Raw genomic sequence first — 19880 nt, 5'->3', positions numbered from 1 at the left:
TAAGCAATAACACTAAAACTAAACCAAGCACTGCCCACTGTGTGTAAATGCTCTACGAAACACCTTTGAAGACAAATCAAAGAGTGGGGGCTGGTCTCATCACCGGGGCAGCAGCGAAATAAGCAAAAGACAAATAGAATTACTCACAAAGATTCTGCCTGAAAGACAAGTTCATCACAGCAGCCTTTAAAAGAGCGCTTGTAAAAATAGCACAATTAAAGATGAAAAATATCTCGTCTCCGCTGCTCTTTTCAGTGTTTGGTTTCTTAAAAATAATGACTTGACTGAAAAGCCTTGGCTGCTATTATCTCCACTCACCAAGTACCTGTAAATATATCTGATCTGATTTGTTAAGATACTTTGTGATGTTTTAAAAATGGAAAATTGACCATAGTGAGTCATTGTCCACACGAGGACTGACCAGGTAGACCGCCCTCTGATAGAAGGACGTGGTCTCCAGGATCTTCTGCATGGTAACAGTCTCCAGCTCATCAGAGTCCAGCTGCTCACGCTGGTACGGGATTCCATTGTACATGACCACAGGCAGCGGTCCCACTCCCGTCTGCTCATAGTACGCTCGACCTTCCTGTTGACGGAGATGTTTACAGGATTAAATCCCCTCCAAAGCATTGCAAAGGGGTTGAGGGAAGTTAATCTTAGCTTCTGTGGGTTTGACATTATCAAAAACATCAGATTAAAAATGATAATGTTATGACGTACCAGGTCAAACGTCTTACACAGGCTGTATTTTACAGGTAACTCTATATACAATAGTGGGTTACTGGGAATCTCTCAGCATATTCATACATTATCAGTCAGTTTACTTAAAAGAATGGTTCAACTTTGGACTCAAAAATATAGAAAAGCTAAAAATGTACAAAGTACAAGAGAAAAGTAAAGAATAGTAATATGTTGGTCATACATAAGATGCAGTAGCTAAACTTTGCCAAACATTTTGGAAAATGTTGATCGAAATAGAGCAAAAATGATGGAGTTAATGGTTAACGATAAAATGATAGTAAGAAAAATAAATAATAAATATATATATGTATTCAGCACAGAAGTAATCTAAAATACAGTTGGAAAAACATTAACACCTAGCTGCTAAAGCGCTAACAGCTAACGGTCAATAAAAGTAAGCAGAGCTTTTCTCCATCTGGGAACATGACACACTACACAGACGATGTCTTTATTTAATTATGTGTCACCTATTGTGTTTAACTTTCAGGATCATGGAGGCTGAAGCCAAGTGTGGCTGACATTCAGTAAGAGACGGGAGAAACCAGGGACAGGTCATCACTTCCACCCCAATTATTTTTTCCATTTCTTCTTTTAATCTCCTTTAATGGGGTCATTTAAAAAAAAACACACAACTGGGTGAACCCTGCTAATGAAGATGTGAGCATATATGGACCAGATCTTTGAAAATTAAGGTAAAGAATTCAACTCCAGAGCAGACATACCTTCCTGTTGCTATCGTAGCTGGAGTCAGCCCCCAGGACACTGCTGACCTCCACGTAGGGGAACCTCTTCTCAAGAACCTTTACTACATCTCCAACACTCAGCTTTGCACCAACAGGCACCCGATTAAACATCTAAAAAAAAAAAAAAGAATAGGAGTTTAATGGTTTATAAAAATGAACGATGAATCAAAGGAGTCATTAGGCTAAAACAAGTCCAGAAGAAGAATCTTTCTACCATTCCGGTAGGTTAAAACTCTTTTACAAAGAACATAATAATGCAAAACATTATCAAAAAGATAATTAAACCTTATCCAATAAGTAAGACAACAATAATACGAAAATGTCAGAAATGGTACATGGTAAAAAAAAACCATTAGCAACATAAAAGAGAATGAGAATGAAAACTCTTCATCAAAGTACCATTTTTGATCAACTCACCGAAATAACAGCTTCAAAGGCGCTCTGACTGTTCACTTCATCACTGATGTAGTTGTAGGCCCGCACCAGTGCCACACCTGGGTCCTGCATCCCGTCTATGTCATCTTCATCAGACACCACAAACACCAAACCAATCCTGAAACACAGGCAGAGAAAAAGAGAAACTGTCAGAATAACCCTGGAAATCTAATCTGTATGGTGTGTGTGTGTGTGTGTGTGCTGTGAGCATCATTAGTATTCAAACTACATCTTAAAATGCCACATGCAGTGAGACATCAAACTTTGCCTGACCTGTACAAAAAAACCTGCTAAATTAAAAAAGGATTTAATTTTTAACCACACATTCAGTCCCAGCAGCTGCTGCAGCGTCAGTGTGGTTTGCCTTGGAGGGATGTATTTATCTGGTCTTTACATACACAGTACTTTCACTACATTAAATATAACTATTTTAGCGTCTGCCTGTTTCCTGATGACACAAACACTAACCTGAGTGGGATGTTGTTGGCGTAAAACATCTCTGCAACACTCAGCAGTTCAGAGGCACTCTCCTGACTCGGGTCCAGAATCATCACCTGCACAGTACACAGAGAAACACACACACACACGTAGGTGATTATTTCTAGAATAAGTCACATCCACTCTGAGACTAACTTATACTTCAGATGCAGATTTACCAGGTTGTGAAAGTTTTTGCGTATCTGTCTGATGACTCCAGGGAAGGTTGGTCTGAGCAGCTCCTGAACGTTGGAGGGCCAGGAGCTGTACCTGTGGTCAGCCTCCAGGTTGTTGATCCACTGAGAGTTGAGAAAGTGACAAAAAAAAAACACCTTTACTCTTACTGTTTGTCCAGAAGAAAAATGAGGAATTATCACTTGATTTCTTACATTGATGGCCGAGTTCCGAATGTCCACGGCGTAGTCAGAGTCAGACGGCTGGACGTTGAGCTTCAGGATGTCGTGGATGAACGGCGTATCGATGAGAAGAGAGCGAAGGCCCTCCATCACTCTGGCCTCACTGCGCAGGATCTCAAACACACTGTAGAGGTGAGGACGCAGAGGAGAGTGTTTACAATGCAGCAGAAAATTATAAATAGAAGAACAGACAGTGAAAACATCATCAAATACGAGAGGAAAAAAGCTTCAGGGTTATTCATCTACAGCTTTAGCAGTAAAACATATAGTGTCCTTTTTGTAATTAAGACCTTCATTGATTTATTGATGACCTGTTGGCTTATTGACAACTTTAATAGTAGTGGGTTTTTCTGCAGATAGAAATAAAATGAATAGATTTTGGCATTTTATAAAGCATAAAAAAATGCACAAATCAATAAATTACCAGATTTTTTTTTATGATACATTTTGTCAGAAACTTCAGAAAATTCAGAATTCTTCTCTTTTTAATTCCAATTCTAATCAAGTACCTTTATATCTGTTTACCAAAAACAGCACCAAAAGTTTAAATGGTTATAAAAAGAGTGAATGTATTTAGGTTTCAGGTCTCGATATTTATTTGATGGACTGTACTCCTACAGGTCCTGACAACCACTCAAAGTGCTTTATACTACAGGCTTTACCATCTAAGCTTATATCATTTATACATAACTAAAACATCCCAAGGTGAGCGTGTGTGTTGACCTGAAGATGTCCTGTGTGTCCATATCAATGTGAAGCCCATTGATGAAGAGGGCCGAGTCTCCAGGCTGCAGACCCAGAGTCCCTTTGAAAAACTGTGGAGACATGAATGTGGACATGAACAAATATCCTGCTCACTCTCACACACAAACCTTCAACACTCTCTGGTCAATACTCATGGAGTATTGTCAAGAACGTGATGAGAGCAGATGACAAAAAAGCTGAATATTCCAAACAGGCGGTGACAGTGAAGTCTGTTTAAAGTCGCTCTATGTGGAACAAATCAAACAACACAACAAGAGTCTAATTATCAGAGAAAGATTGTGGAAATGCGTGCTTTTGTTCATGGCTCTGAGAAGCGGCACGTGTGTGTATTTGTGTGTGTCTGCAGTGACAAAAAAGAAAATCTGTCATGTTGCAGACAAATCTCATTACAGAAAAACAAACACGTCAGATTAATCGTACTCAAGATTCAGCAATTAAACCCAAGACATGATACCACGCAGATTTTTCATCCCCATGCGTGTAAGAGAGAGAGAAAAAAAAAAAACATCTGCATGTTTCTGAACTACTTCAATCAATAATCCCTTTCTCGCTGCAGGGTCGGCTGAATGAATCACCGATTCAGTAATTAGGACGTTTTGCTGCCCCCTCCCTCTCCTCTATCCCCCTGAACACCTTCCATCCAAACTGCTGTCTGCAGAGCAAGATAATGCCAGCGTAGCTGTGGTGAAAGAAGGAAGGAGTAGGAGGAGGAAGGGGGAGTGAAATAACATTTGACAAGGGAAAAAAAGGTGGGTGATTACCTATTCCATTAGCAGGGCAGAGCCTAATACATTGTTAGAAGCTAAATGCTTTTCAAATCAGGCCTTGTTTACCATTTATCAGCTGATAATAAAAGGTGAGAGGAACACAAACAAAAACAAGAAAAGGCAGTTCTCATTTTGATATATTTCCCTGCAGACGGAGGCTGAGAGGCGGTGGGCTGTGTTGGCATGCAGTAATATTGTCTGTGTTTGTTGGGTTCTTTCTTTTTTCACTGGAGCCTGCCGGCGAACATCTAATCTTAAATTATGCCTGAATAGATGACAACACAGACATCAGGAAGGAAGGTAAGACAGTGGGCCTGCTGTGGAGCAAACAGGGAGGAGAATGAAAGAGGAGCAGGAGGAGATCCAGCAGAGATGAGGAGAGTCAAGAGTGAAAAGGACAGCGTGGGAAATCAGAGGAAGGGAAACCTGACAGCAACAACGAGTTTAATAAATGTACCGAATGACTTTTAACAAATATTTCACAACAGTATTTAAATGATTCTTAAAAAAAAAAAAAAATAAGAGAGATTCTGCCATGGTTGTTTGAGGGTGTAAAATGCTCACGTCCCCAGAAATGTTTTCCTCTACAAATAACTTTTACCAATAACAGAAACAAGTGTCAGCACCAGTAAATGTTCTTATTCACCACAAACAGCAGGAACAAGGTGAAAGTGAATCTGAATTATATTGAGGTATATTGCCGTATATTGTCCCTGACCCAGAGGTTGGTCTATCAGGGAGGTAGAGAACAGTACCAGTCCAGGCACACGAACATCTCTGAAGAGGAGGACGGACTGAGACCCAGAGAGAATGACTTGAAAAAATGATTCTGCCAAATCTTTCCAGGACCTTCACTGCAGACTATTCAGGCATTAGTTAATTTATTATGCCAGTATATTTCAATTCAAGAACATAGTTTCAATCACCATGAGGTGGAGAAATCATTCTTATGAAACCTTCTACTGCTGTTTGTAATGATCAAACACAGGTGACACCAGTCATTTTGATTATTAACATTAACTGTGATGCAATTCAAAACAAATAATACTAAAATGCACAGACTACTGGTGCTGTAATGACCTCATTGGCAGATGTGCAACATAACCCATGTGACCTCATCATGAATAAATGGACTATAAAAACGAAAAAAAAAAGAAAAAAAAACCCAACACATTTATTTATTAACCCACGCTGCTTGGTTGCTCTTTTGTAGTAGAAATTGGAGCAATTGATTCTCGGCTGCAAATACTTACCAGACCATTAGTGGTGTATTAACTTGTGGCTAAAAATAATTGCCTATGAATGCATTATTTCCTCTGGTTTAATCAACACTAGCTAAAAACTACACAGCACAGGAAATTACCTTCAAGGCATCATTTAGCTTTTTTTCTAATTAAACCATATATCTGAGACTCTTTAAAGAGGATTTACATCAGCACTGGGTTTAAATTGACTTAGGACTAAGTGTCGCTGACAAAAACGCCATTTGCAGCTATTTGGTATGCAGCGCTGCCCAACAACAGTTTGTTGTGTTTCTGACACATGTATCAAACTGGAGCAGTGTTACTGTGTTCACCAGCTCCACAGACCAACATACCTTCTGGTTGTCACCAATTTCTTTACGTATCTCTGAGTTGACCACTGTTTTTGTGATGGATCTGTGAGGAAAAAATACAACAGGCTTTGTTCGTGCAGGAAATGTTTGTTTTTGTTCAGTGTGTACTGGATCGGTGGGTGCGTATTTTTTACCTGGCTTTTGTGGGAAAGTTCTGACTGAGGTCTTTCATGACGTTGAGGGCTTCTACAGCAGGAGCAGCGAGAATGCGAGCTGCTGTTTGGAAACTCAGATCTGTTCGCAAAGATTGGGAAAGAGACAACAATGAAAAGCTGCTCTTTTCAAACATACAGTGGATTTTCATCATTCCCACAAACTAAAAGCAGCTCTGAGGGTCTGAGGAATGCCATAATTATAATATTCTCATTTTAGTGTGCAAAAATGCAAAAAACAGTTGGCTAAGTATTAGAGCCTGAGCTGATAAGGAACTTCATTTTGTTATAGGTCATAAACTTAATTACAGGGCAAATTAAAGTTTTGCCTCACAGTACGATGATAAGCCAGGTGACTGGCACAGAGATTACCAATGAACGCCTGCACCAAATATCACAAGACAGTTTAGAACAAGTCACAGACATGGACCGTTATTTAAAGCTCTCGCTACAAGTCCATCGACGATCACATAAACTATGTACAGTGTTTCTGCACGCTTTCAGGACATTTGTCCTCTCTCAGACATGCGGAGCCTACCCCCAAGCTAAGTTGCTAAAGTAGCTAAAAATATTATCAGCTGAGCCAATTAAATTAACGAGCAAATGATTCATGTTAACAAGCTTGTTTTAGCATGAAATGCATTAATTTAATTTATGTTGAAGTACTGGAGTCTGTAAAGCGGGGTTATTAATAAGTACCAGAACATTATTTTACCAAGTACAGAACCAAGATTTCATCAGGAAATGTGATGACAAGGCAAGTGGAGGATAGAACATGAAGCAACAGGGCAAATTATATTAAATAATTAAATAATAATTATTAAATAATATTAAATCTAAGTCTGACAAACAGGGCCTCAGAGTGGCTTATGTTTCAAGGAGAATAAGATTCTAAAAATAAGATCTAAGAAAGGTGTCTCAACATAATTCACCTTAGAAATGGTAATAATGAAGAGTTAGAAGAGCAAAATAGAAGAACAGCGTCTAAAGGCAACACATTTACAAATTAAACAACAACTTTAATGTCAAGGTTCCCTTTAAGGGGAAAAGTTGTGCGTGTCAAACTTAAGGTTAGCAGGCCGAATTGGGCCGATCATATCATTATATGCGGCCCACCAGGGCTTCACATATACAGTATATACAGTAGTCTTAATGTGTGGAACTAATATGTACTGGAGAGATTAAATGCAATGGTCAAATTTTTGTGTGTATGTAACGTACCTACAATTTTACTTTTTTAGTATTAATTACAAATGATTTACATTTTTATTTTTTATTTACATTACACTACACTACATTTTATGGGTAAACAATATTTACTTACATTTATATATATATATATATATATTTACTTCAATGAGGAAGAAGTGTGGAATTCTTCATTCCTGGTTAAAGTATCATCACTACTAATGTTCAGCTCATATCAAGTTGTAAATTTTGGCCCCTTGAGTGACAGTTTGACTCCCCTGGTCTAGTGGGAGACCTGAGAACAATACATCAATGACTGCTTAGAACTACCAACAAAGCTAAGCTACCTCTGTAAGTTTAGGACTGTATTTCAGCTACTGGTGTTGGTGATTGGCTGAAGTGATGGGACTTTGAATCATAAGCCATTCTTATTTGAAACTGGTTCATCAGTTAGTTCAACGGGCTGTTTCAGCCTTCACAGAAGACAAAGTTGGAATAATTTTTCTGCAGACACTGACTTATCAATGGTTGGCAGAAACTGTGGATTTTTTCACACTTTTCAAAAGTTCCACTAAAATGTAAGCTGGTTTTCACACAGCAAAACAACACAAACAATATTGCTGTTCTCTTAATACAGATGTATGTACTTTTATAAAATTCTGTTGCATATTTATAGTACTTCAATACTGCTTTCATTTAAATGGTTGAAATATTTTTTGTGGCTCTTGGTTATTGTCATTTGGTCGTAACAGTTGCAGAAATAATTCAAATGTTCACATTCCTGCATACAAGATGCTAGGTACATGTACAGCACAGGGCTTTTACTGGAGCGGAGTGTTGTAAGGATTAATTTGCTTAATTTCAATGCAAGCAGCTTCTTTGTAATGGGGCTGTAGCCTGTGTGATTATTAGCCCCTGGAGGTTCTCCCTGTCTTTATAAACAGACTGAGATAATGAGCCCCAGCAGGGAAGAAGATAAAGACAGACGCCCACATGACAGTCTGACAGATGAGCTCAGCTGAAACTCGCTCCTCCACTTACATCCTTTATTTTACACACTCAGAGTAACCTCCCGATGATGTTCTGACTACACTGCTGGTAAAAAAGGACATTTGATGATGACATTTAAGAACACAAAATAAACAGACAAACATTCTGCAACAGCTATGGATGATGGACTATGGAGATACTGATAGAACAGATGAAACAGAAAACACACAAATGTAAATGTACACTTAAATTAATAAAATGAAAAAATGCAAAGAGTTTGACCACTGCATTTTACCCATCAAATATTTTAAGACAACCCTACACGTGGACCACATAGAATGATGTTGTGGGCCACATTTGACCCACTGACCTTGGGTTTGACATATGTTGATATAGAGGGAGACGAACTTGCATTTGCTCTGGACAGACTATACACAATAGTGTGTTCCTGATGATGAAGAAGATGAGAAAGACTAACTTTCTCCTTTTTTTTAAGACCACACTATAAGATTACACATTAGGATAACATGAACAAATAACTGCTTTAAAATGAGTCCCAAAAGAGGAAGAACGTCTCCATTTGTCCAAAGGTTGGTTGGGTTCAGTGATAAAATGATTAAGTGATTGATCAACTTCACTCATGAGAATTATTCCATTAACATTTTCCCGATTCGAAGCAGAATTTCAATAATCTTGCTGCCACTGAGCATTGACACAGAGCTAAATATTTACAATGTGATTTTACATGACTTTATTAATTACGGAATTTATGTGTAGATACTAGGAAGAAAATAAGGTGTTTATTAAATTCAGAATGTCAGGAAGGAGAACTAACCTGAGGTAGGAGTGAGGTAAGTCACAGAAATGGAAACCAGAAACAGACACAATTAAGTCTGAGATTCATCAGATGGTGAAACAGAAATCAATAACGCTTCAATGCAGCGGCAGAGAAAAGCTCTGAACTCATGAGTCAGATGTATTAAAAAGAAGCAACGATCGACCGCAGTCATTGATTACAGGGCGACTTAATTCAGCTGTGAATGTATTGATGGAAAGATCCAGCGTTTTACAGAAAAAGAAGCAAATATGAAATTATTCTGTTTGAGAAATCAATGTTTTTGCAGGATAAGGAAAATAAATTTCTCCCACCAGAATCACCTTAGGTGACTGCAGCACAGATGGTGTAGGTGAAGGTAAACACACAGTTAGAACTGTTTAAAATCTGTGAAATATTTGCTTAAAATAGATTCTTAAAATTAAAAAAAAAATTAAAAAGCCTCTAACAATTCAAAAGTCCATTCACTGCTTCTCTTTTGCTCTTTGTGCTCAGAAATATATGCCCAAACAAAAACCCAAACAGTTTATGTAAAATGGTTAGAACAGGAAAAAGTGTAAGTCAAGAAACCATCGATTACAGTTGGAGGATGAGGAGCTGGGATTTTTTTTTTTTTTGCCTGAGATAATTATCTTCAGTTAGCTGTAGCTGCTACACTAATGGGCCTTCCTGCTCAGTCCTGAGGGTATTTTTACAGAATCATAAAATCGATTCATGCAACATCGAGGTGACAGAAATAATGTCTGCAGGTGTTAACTGTAAAGTGAGGAGGTGATCGTTGTGTGTTTTTACAGGAGGAAACAAAGGATATCAAGAAGAAACAGAACAAAATCTGAACGGAGGCTCACCCTGCATTTGCCAGACTTTGAGAGGAGCCATTTCATTGGTGCTTTCAACCAAGTGCTTCCTCAACTCTTTCAGCTGTTCTTTCAGCTCTGGGTAAATTGTCCTGTAGGTAAAAAAGGACAGACAGCAAGTGTTGAAAAGTGTTTTCCTAATTGCTTAAGTAGTAAATTGCTAATTAGGGTAAGCAGACTGTTACAGAGAAAGATGGTTGGATTTTCAGGATAGTTATCAGAGACAAAAAGGTTAGAGTCAGTCCTCGAGGGGAAAGAACCTGGTGAAGAAAATGTGAAAAAAGAAGGGAAAAAAAATTCTTGGCTGCTGTGTGAGCGTGGTGCATTTGCTGGACATAATCCAAGCTCTGAATTTTTATCATGGCCTTGACACTGAATCACTCACTTGAGTTTGCCAAAAAGGAATCCCTGGACCTCGTCCACTGGATCATTCTCTCCGATCACTGTAGCATTCACCTCTGTTCCTAAAAAGCCAATCAATTAACTTGTTATTCCCATCTGGACTTCACTGGAATTATACAACCATATCTGCATATCTACACACCAACTGTGTTTGTGCATGCTACTGTATGTGTGTGTGTGCGCATGTGTACCTTGGACTTGTGTGTCGTCTTTTGCCTTGTACTCCTGACTTTTGATTGCCAGCTCCACTCCATATCCAGACAGATACACTTTCCGCTCATTAGAATTCTGGAAGCAAATTGGAAGCAGAGTGAAAGAGAAAAGAGTGTTTGGTAAAAGCAACCCCTCCTTCAGCTATACTGTCAACTCTCTGGTGTATGCCGCTCTCCCAGATGTATTCAGTGAGGAATTACAACATGAGCTAATGCACTCAGATCGACAGGCAGACGGCTGTCCAGATCACTTCACTGCATCTGAAGTGACAACAACGTTGACAATGTTTCCAATACATATTTCAACTATGTACGACACAAATAAGGACATTTGTCAAAGTGGTTACAGTTGGACTGTAAACTATGACTCACACTGGAGACACACTGCTGACTAAATATGTTTTCATATAAAGGCACTACATGTGCCCTGACTGGGAACACTTACTGCCAGATAATGCCGGAGCACATAGGTCACCAGTCCTTCTCTGGCTTTGGACGCTACAACTTCATGAAGATCTCTGAAGTGTGGTTTTCCAAACTCGGCGTACAGAATGACAACAGGAGCATCTGGGTTTGATCCAGAGTATTTGTGGTCTCCTTTGAAGAGATAGGGCTTTGGGCTGAAACAAGTGAGAAAGTGAAAGTCGATGAAGTTATTAGAAATGTAACAACGCCATGAAGAATCGTCTGGAATTCAAAGGTGGTCGCCTGAAATGTCTAGTAATTAATAATAAAAATACAATACAATTATTCATATTGAAATGATTAAAAACAGCCCCCCCACCCACAAAATAGAATAATCTGGCTACTCGCAACACAATATAACAAACATGATCAAAAACTAATTCCATTCTGGTCTCACCAGAAATATGTGATGTCAAAATAGCATCACAAGCCAAAAAATAGTTTGTTGACCACTGACGTATATAATTACCGTTCAGGTGCCATTTTCAGCAGAGCGTCTAAGCCATCAGCATCACACGTCTTCTCTCCATGGACATTGAAAAAGGCTGAGCAGCCAGATGGAGGAGGCTCATTGGAGGCTATCTAAAAATATGAAGCAGAGTGGGATTAGCCAACACATGCAAACGTGTCTCCAGGAATATAATCGCACTGAAATTTAAGTAAAAGTGTTCAAGTGTACTAAAATCACAGCCATTTTCCATGTACCTCTAAAAGTGTTTAAAATCACAGCCATTTTCCATGTACCTGTTGGAAGGAGTGAACGGTGGCAGAGTACGCTCTCAGGGACAGGGCAAACTTCAGCATGTTCAGCTGGACGGAGCTGAGCAAGGCACTGGCTTTCTTCACTATCAGCTCATAGTAGGCCTGGTCTGTGTCTGTGTGGGGACAACGTCACATGCACACACTGTTAATACACTGAGTCATTATCATTACAGAGAAAAATGAACTAGACAGTAATGGTGCGCATCTATGTTATGCTACTGCATGCAGAAGTGTTTGACCAAAACAACTGACACTGCAGCTGCTGCCAAGCAGCTTACGCACACATCATAAAATTAGCTGCGGACAGCGGAGAGACTAATAATGAAAACTGGTCTAGTGAGGCTGGAGCAGCATTACTTTACCATCGTGCTCTCCTTCGATGTTTTGATTGCTCTCAACAAAGTCCCAGAACTTCTCTTGGCTCTCCTCTGCCAAGAACTCACTGAGGAAGAAGAAGAAGACGAAGGCAACAGTTACATTGGTCGAGAGGTACAGTCACAGTGAACAAACTTTCTTAAGGACTAAATAATGAGACAAAAGTTGAAACTTGCTTAGAGGACAGTCTTAATAATGATCCTGGCAGCTCCCAGGACAGTGATTTATCTGTTACCTACTTCCAAAATAGTTGGATGTAATGTTTAACGTAATGTGGCTGCTACTGCACTTTTAAAGCAGTGCAGAGTTACAGAATTATACCTGGCCTCCAGCAGCAGAGGGGTATCAGCCCATTTAGTAGTCAGGGTGGTGGTGACAGCTTTGGAGTCTGCACCCGCAGACGATGCGCTGACCAGGGAGAACAGCAGGGCCCACAGAAGCCACATTCTTACACCTATGCCTGGGGAAAAAATGGTGAGAAGAGGGGACATGATGGAAGAATGATGAGACACGCAAGTCCAACTTATTTTAGTTGGAGAAATATGGATTATCTTGTGTTTTTGTAAAACCATCAGACATTACACATATTTTTGTCTAGAGCAATATATTGCTGTGAAATATTTCCATAGAAAGTATGACAGTGATGTGCAAGTACATTTCACCCACTGCCAAAAATAAATTTAAAAAATAAATTATAATACAATACAACAGGCAGATTCAAATTGCGGCTCAAAGGCCACTTATGGTCTAGACCAGACCTCAAAGTAGCCCAATCTGTGGTCATTTGAGAAACACAGAAATAAACTCATAGTTTCATATCATGCCACATGCAAACCACTATATATTAGCAGGTGTTTAGAATTGTTAGAAGTTTACTAAACAGCAACCACTAAAAATTGAAATTTGATCTGTTTCAGAATCCACGATTCAGTCACTATTGAAATTCGATCTGTTTCAGAATCCACGATTCAGTCCAATGTGTTTTTTTCAAAGAGTGTGTTTGGGTAAGGGAAACGACAAACATCTTTCAATACTTGAATAATTATATGTAATGGTCCATGTTTTTTTAGCCTAAGAAAAAGTCTGAAATTCCTGGTTTGAGCCTTAGTCCAAACCAAATTTATAATCTTTAAACCTGTAATGTGATGTGGTGTAATACAGAACGGGAAATCTGTAGATTTTTTTTGTCATTTCTATTGTTGCTTTAGCTCATCATCCTGTGTCTGCTTTGAGTGCAAGTATTTGAGCTTTGAGACCAGAGGCACAGCAGTGCTTGAACCATTAACAGACCTCCCCATTATCAATTAACTTTGAATTGTTGAATTAATTGCATTTACATTTTATTATACTTTTCTGTAAACAGATTCAACTTTTTGGATTTATAATAGCATTTACATTTTATTATACTTTTGCACTGTAAACAGATTCAACTTTTTGGATTTAAACTAAACTGTCTTTTCTCTATGCCCCAATCAATACACAGTAATATGTACCTTTATGGCAACAGCCAAATCACAACATGATCATGAAGAAGAGAAAGTAAAAAACACAGTTGTTGGAGGAAAGAACATATAACATATAAAAATACAAAGGTCAGCTAAAGGAAAAGCAACACTAACAGTGTTAGCAGTAAACGACACTAAGCAAACATCCTGCAAGGTTGGACATGTATTGCTCAGATTCCCTTTCAGTACCAAATGCTACTGACCTACAGTTTTTGATCACATTTAGCAGTACAATCTTTTTACCCGTTTACATCTAAAGTCAAAACTAACTAGGATGGTTTAAAATACTGTATACCATCTCAATTTTCATAAATTAAAACAGCTCAATTTGAATCTTTATTGAATCTAATTAAAATACACCCATCTTTAATTTACACTTGAATTATGACAATAACTCGATCCACGGTATGTTTCCTTCTTTAATGTTTCTCTTTTATGTTCCACGGGTGTAAACAAACAGCTTAGAATTTCTGACCAATAGGAAACTTCAGCGTGGCTCCTCAGCATCCGCACTCTTCCACTTTCAATACTAACAGGGCTAAACGCAGGCTAAATGCAAACTTTGCCACTTACAAACCTTTAAACCTCCCAGAATCTGCAATGTCCTTCATATTCAAATGCAAAGAGCTCGTCAATGGCCCCTAAACTAATGACTGACAATATTTAATAATGTCCTTAGCCTAAAATTGCCCTAGCTAATAAGCTACAGCTAACCCTGGTTTCCAAGGCGGGAAACAGCTAGTTTCAACCTTGTTCGGTTCAGCCTCAGCCAGCATGATTATTATGATCTGAATACGTACTATCCTATCTATCAGTGGTGTTGATATACCTTGAATTTCGTGGAAAAATAACGGTTTGTACTCACCGATGAAGCCGGTTCTGAAGCTTCCTACTTCCATAGTTCCACTGGGAGTAGGAGGGTCCAGTCAGCGAGCGTCAGGTTTCCACAGATACCGCCTGATCAAAATGACACAAACTCTGCTGACATTTAATTACAACATTCAAAATCTACCGTTAACTACAATCGAAAACCTATAGAATATAACACAGAAGCAACATACGTAGCACATAACAACATATTAAAAATAAAAATACATAATACATTTAAAAAGGAGGGACCTTGTTTTACTAGTTTTATTGAACACTATATAAAGTCATTACCATGGTGTTTATGTTTTACTCTGAAGACTAAATTTTAATGAAATATATAAGAGCAGCCTGAGAGCCTTTAAGAAGTTATTAGAACACTAATCACAATCTACTCACAAAGATTTCTTTTATTATTTGGTCTATGTGCCAATAGTGTCTTAAAGACACCAAGACTTTTTAAACATTTTAAAGGGAGGTTTACAAATGCTATAAATTGTCTGAATGGAAGGAAAAAGTTTAACAGAGTTATAAAATTACAAATTAAACTCTTGCTTTAATTTTTGACCGAAAACAGTCGGAGGCCCTGAACCAATACGTTTCAAACGTTTTAATGTTAAGAAAAAAATTGGTTAAATAAATAAATAACTCTAATGGTCTGTATTTCAGCCAGTATTGTCAAGATCTGGTCGATCTAAAAAGAATGTAGATCATACTAAGCATTGATTATAGGTATTTCAGGACTGCATCATTAAAAAAAAAGGTTTTTATATCAACATTCAATGAGTTGCACACAAGGTAAACTGTAGGACAAAAACACCAGTATATTGTTGAAATTTAAGTGTAAAACGTATTCTTCTTAGATGATTTATGTACTGTTTAGTAACAAAACATATAATGGAAATGAAAGCCTTTTTTAGCTGGTATAAGCCTATATATACATGTAATGTGTTTGTGGAAATGACTGGTGGTGTTTGCATTGAATGAACAACACACATAAGTAATTCCAAAGCTGTCTCTCTGGGTATTAGTATTTAATATGTTATAAGGGGAAAATTGAGAAAATAAAACCCCTCTCATTTATAAAAAGGCACATGAACCTCCCCCCCGGGGAACGTTTTACAACTCTTTACCTTAACTGTGTGCAATAGTCTCTAACTTTTCAAAAGCCTGTCCCTCTGGGGCAGGTGGGTAAAAATGTAGCCGACTCGCCTGTCTAACTGTTGCATGCTCTGGACAAAATTAAGTAAGAAAAAGATGAAAGGTACAGAGAGTGTGTCCCAGGGTTGGGAGACATGGCTTTTGAGTTTTCATTTACTCGCTCTGCAGCCTAAATTAAATTGGACAGCTGATCCTCCGGGGGGAGCAGTTCCAGGATTTGATTTAACATTGTATGAAAAGCAGCAACATTAATTATCCTGTTGGATTTGACCTTCACTCTGATGTGCACGTGTGGACACCGACCAAGCTTGGACACACATACACACACACACGCGCACAACTTCTCTAATATTGTGAGGACATTGAGACTGTTACTGGGACTGAGCTCTAAACCCCAAAGACATCACCATAAAAAAATAACAATGACAAAGTCTTTCTTTGAATAATAATAACTCACAATCATTTAAAGACACTGATTTATAGTCACCTGGCTCTGACACTGATAATACTTGACATAATACTACAATACTTTTCATGTGACAATGATAAGAAATTAACTTTCACCCCTGTGACATTTTGCATGATTTTAATTCATTTTGATAAGAAAAAGGTCCAGGGCACTTTTTCTCTAGCTATGATGCTAACTTTATGGACTCTTTCTATTAGAACCTGCATGCTCAGCTAACCTTTATCTATATTTTTGTTGTATATTTTGATAGATCTTTATTTTTTTATATATATAGGTTAGGTGCATATTTGTAGTCATTTCTGCATTTACCACACATTTGGCAGTTGATGCACTCTTTGGCTATATTTTTTTAGCTAACCATTAGGCTGTGTTTGCTATTTTTAACACAGTTATTTATGACTATTTTTTGATAGATTTTTGGCCCATTTTGAACTTTTTCAGGGTTTCGTTTTTAAATCTTTTCCTGGCTAACATTTCCTGTTTCTTTGCTAGCTTTTTGGCTAATATGAATAGCTAATTTGCTATTTATCTGGTATAGCTTGATATTTGTTGTTTGGCTTTCTTCTAACACCACTTAATCTTTCTTAAATGTCATCCTCAAAGTTTTCTTATTGTCTAGAATTATAAGACAAAAACATTCAGGCTTTAGACAACTTTACATTTCATTGGTTTTTAAAGTTCTAACCTGAATCTTGAACTTGAGTCTAACACTAAATATCAAACTAAGTCCTGACCAAAACAGACCTCTTGAAGGTGTAATGTCCTGCTTAAAGGTCCTCACAGTGTCCAAAAGAAAAAACCCGAACCTCTCAAGTATAGCTAACGGCGTCTCACACAGGCTGCCCACGAGGCCTGTTCATCTGTCAGGAAGGTGACATCTTCACATGAATTATGGGCGATGGTTGTCATCTTCTCCGGGGTCAAGTAAGAAATGTGGAGCGCGAGGCGAGAGCTCTCTCTCCTCACACTATCACACGTCAGCTGTTTTAGAGGTTGAAAGCCTCGGCGGGGACCAAGACGACCTCAATTAAACCTCCATTAATATTAATACATTTTGTCGTTTCACGTGAGTTGCCGCTAATTATATGTGTCCCTGAGTGTATAATGGGGGTCAGCAGGGTTCAACCACATGAAGCTAATTCACCACTTTTACAGCCTCCACACAATGGGCCGGCCGGAGCGCCAGTGTTAAGTACAGATGGAGACGAGGGCAGGCGAGAGAACGTTGGTTTTGTTAAAGGTTACACACACGTACAGCCACAAAGGCGGCCGTTCAGCACGAGACACGCAGCAGATGGTTAGGTGAGTAGTTAATGTAGGACGGTGGGTCGTCACTGGAGGTGGACAGGCAGGCAAAGCTGGTAGGAAAGGTAGGAGGATAAGACAACAGGTCAGTAAATGTGCAGGTGGGGAAGTGAGTTTGGCAGAATGGTATGTGGGCTGGTTGGTAGTTCAACAGAGAGGGAGGCAGTAAACAGACAGTAGGCAGTGGAACAGGTCAGTCTGTGTACTGGAGAGCAAGTACTGTAGGAAGGATGAGGGAAGGAAGGTTGGCAGTAGTTGGATAGATGCTGTAGGGAAGGAGGAGAGTGATGGGGAGGTGGGTGGAGAGGTGGAAGTTAGTAGGTCAGGAAGGAAGGACTGTGGGTTAGGAGACAAGGAGGTGGTAAAGTACATATTCCCATCAGGTAAATGTGTTAACAACACAACCAGTCTGAGGTTTACAGTTGAATTCTCTGAGCTGTGTCTGCTCTATACAGACAGAAACTTCACAAACTAGACAAAAAACAAAAACAAAAAGCTGTCTCCCACCTCTGTTTGTTTTTTCACCGTTAAACCAGGAAGAGCTTATGTTTGCAATTCCAAACTTAATGTTAATCCAGCTTTTGAAGTCCTCCTTTAATTCTATTGATCTAAGAATGACTTTATTTTAAATAATTTCAGATTTTGTTATTCTACCATTGCACATACTGTATGTCAGAGGAATAGTCGGATATTGTGGATTTTTAAAAAAAAAAAAGTATATATAGATCCACAGGGACTGTATGTACTGTAGGTGGATGGGTCAGTAGGTAGGTAATCCAGTAGTTGAGTTTGTAGGTTAACATTTGTTCAGTGTCTAGACACAATAGTGAGCAGGAAGGTGGTAGATACTGAAGGTAGAACTGACAGTGGAACGGTCAGCTGAAAGGATTATGAACAGGAAGAAACGTACTGTAGATAATAAAGGGAATTAGAACCATCATGTTTATAGCTGCTTCTCTACAGCGTAAGGTTAAAAGCTCACAGTAATATCATGTGAAAATGCCCCTCGACCCTCCCCCCCGTCGCCCCGAAACAATATTAAATTCGTTACTCGCCTTTGACCCAGAGTTTGTCTCTGGCTACTTTATACAAGAACAACAACATTTATCATGCTTTTATGTGGAGGGTTTTATATGTTTACTGCTGATCAGCTCTTTATGAGCCACCGGGCCACAGCTCTCTCTCTCTCTCTCTCTCTCTCTCTCTCCTTACACCCACACATAATGATATTATTGAGAGATTCTCAATAATGATATTATTGAGAGATTCTCATTGGTTTTAGTACTGGAGATTGGCCTGTGAGGTCAGAGGACAAAGGTCGCCCCAGCTGAACCCACATTGTCCTGTACAGACACAGTTCTCACTTCTGACATCGTTGGTTTCCTCAGCTGTTTGGATTGTACACAAACAATGTCCTGAATGTAAGTCATTGTGTGTTGAACGTGGTTTGACCTGTGGACATTCGCTGCATGTGTATTTTATTTTTTTTCTTATTTATTGTGTTTATTTCACAGCACACTGTTGCACTGGCTATTGTTGCTCAACAAATTGCCCCTCAGGGGCAGTAATTATGGTCCGTCCAATCCTTCATGGATGAACAGAAGAGTCATGAGGGAGGATTTGGTCTTGACCAGGGAGATTAGACAGAACTGGTGTGTGGGGCAACAGCAACAGATGCTGGATGTTATCACATTTAATTTATTTTATTTTTTTGCATAAAGAAAAGTCAGCAATTCCACACAGCCCTCACTGAGTTACCCATTTGGACAAAACCAGACAAATAGTTCTCTCACATTTATCCATATTGTATATGAAATGATGAATGTCTAAGCTGTGCCACTGCTGGAAATATCTCAATTGAAAAAGACAGCGGACTCCCAGCACCTACAGTGGGACAATCCTGCAGAAGTACAATAGCCTGTGGCCGTGGAGCAGCAGCAACGAGGGAACTCAACGTGAACTTATCTGCAAAATTGCACACTGAAAAAAAAAAAAAAGACCTTATAAAACCCAGTGCTGCTTTGTTTGCAGGAAAGCAGAATGGCACCAGCGACGAGGAGCTGCAGCCAGTTTGACCTGCTATTAATGGAATGCGGCCAAAGCTCATTCAATCACTCAGAGCTATATTCCCACCGCAGGAAGCACTTTCTCTGAAATGCTCACATGTCTGCGTTCAACCCGACAAAAGCTGTCTGCTCCTCTGCAGCCTGGCTATTATTGTGTTTTTCTGTGCTGCTGCTCTTGAAATGACAGCGACCCAGAACTGTGGGCAGGATTAAAGACTGCACTCAGTCCAGCGCGTTCTGAACCAGCTGCCAACTGACGCCTCTCTCTCTATAGAACCCTAATTTCAGCTAATTTTCTGTTTGTGTTCAG

General features: G+C 39.0%; 1 protein-coding gene across 4 annotated transcripts in view; it reads right to left on the bottom strand.

Moving 5' to 3' along the window:
• Positions 1–14652, bottom strand: part of uggt1 (UDP-glucose glycoprotein glucosyltransferase 1) — a 29655-nt gene extending 15003 nt beyond the window's left edge. For all 4 annotated transcript variants that reach the window (XM_025054961.1, XM_008312143.3, XM_025055021.1 and 1 more), the window contains exons 1-18: positions 14568–14652; positions 12519–12657; positions 12185–12264; positions 11805–11935; positions 11530–11642; positions 11041–11215; positions 10575–10671; positions 10367–10445; positions 9973–10073; positions 6094–6193; positions 5942–6002; positions 3536–3627; positions 2786–2936; positions 2576–2695; positions 2388–2473; positions 1902–2037; positions 1464–1595; positions 422–586 (exon numbers count right to left, since the gene is read on the bottom strand). In XM_025054961.1, coding sequence (XP_024910729.1) covers positions 422–586; positions 1464–1595; positions 1902–2037; positions 2388–2473; positions 2576–2695; positions 2786–2936; positions 3536–3627; positions 5942–6002; positions 6094–6193; positions 9973–10073; positions 10367–10445; positions 10575–10671; positions 11041–11215; positions 11530–11642; positions 11805–11935; positions 12185–12264; positions 12519–12657; positions 14568–14601 — 1992 coding nt within the window. In that variant the 5' untranslated portion in view covers positions 14602–14652. The remainder of the gene's footprint in view (positions 1–421; positions 587–1463; positions 1596–1901; positions 2038–2387; positions 2474–2575; positions 2696–2785; positions 2937–3535; positions 3628–5941; positions 6003–6093; positions 6194–9972; positions 10074–10366; positions 10446–10574; positions 10672–11040; positions 11216–11529; positions 11643–11804; positions 11936–12184; positions 12265–12518; positions 12658–14567) is intronic.
• Positions 14653–19880: the final 5228 nt, after the last annotated feature.

Source organism: Cynoglossus semilaevis, chromosome 1 (assembly GCF_000523025.1).
Source record: "Cynoglossus semilaevis isolate Cse_v1.0 chromosome 1, Cse_v1.0, whole genome shotgun sequence".
Classification (NCBI taxonomy): domain Eukaryota; kingdom Metazoa; phylum Chordata; class Actinopteri; order Pleuronectiformes; family Cynoglossidae; genus Cynoglossus; species Cynoglossus semilaevis.
This window is presented reverse-complemented; position numbering and strand designations above follow the sequence as displayed.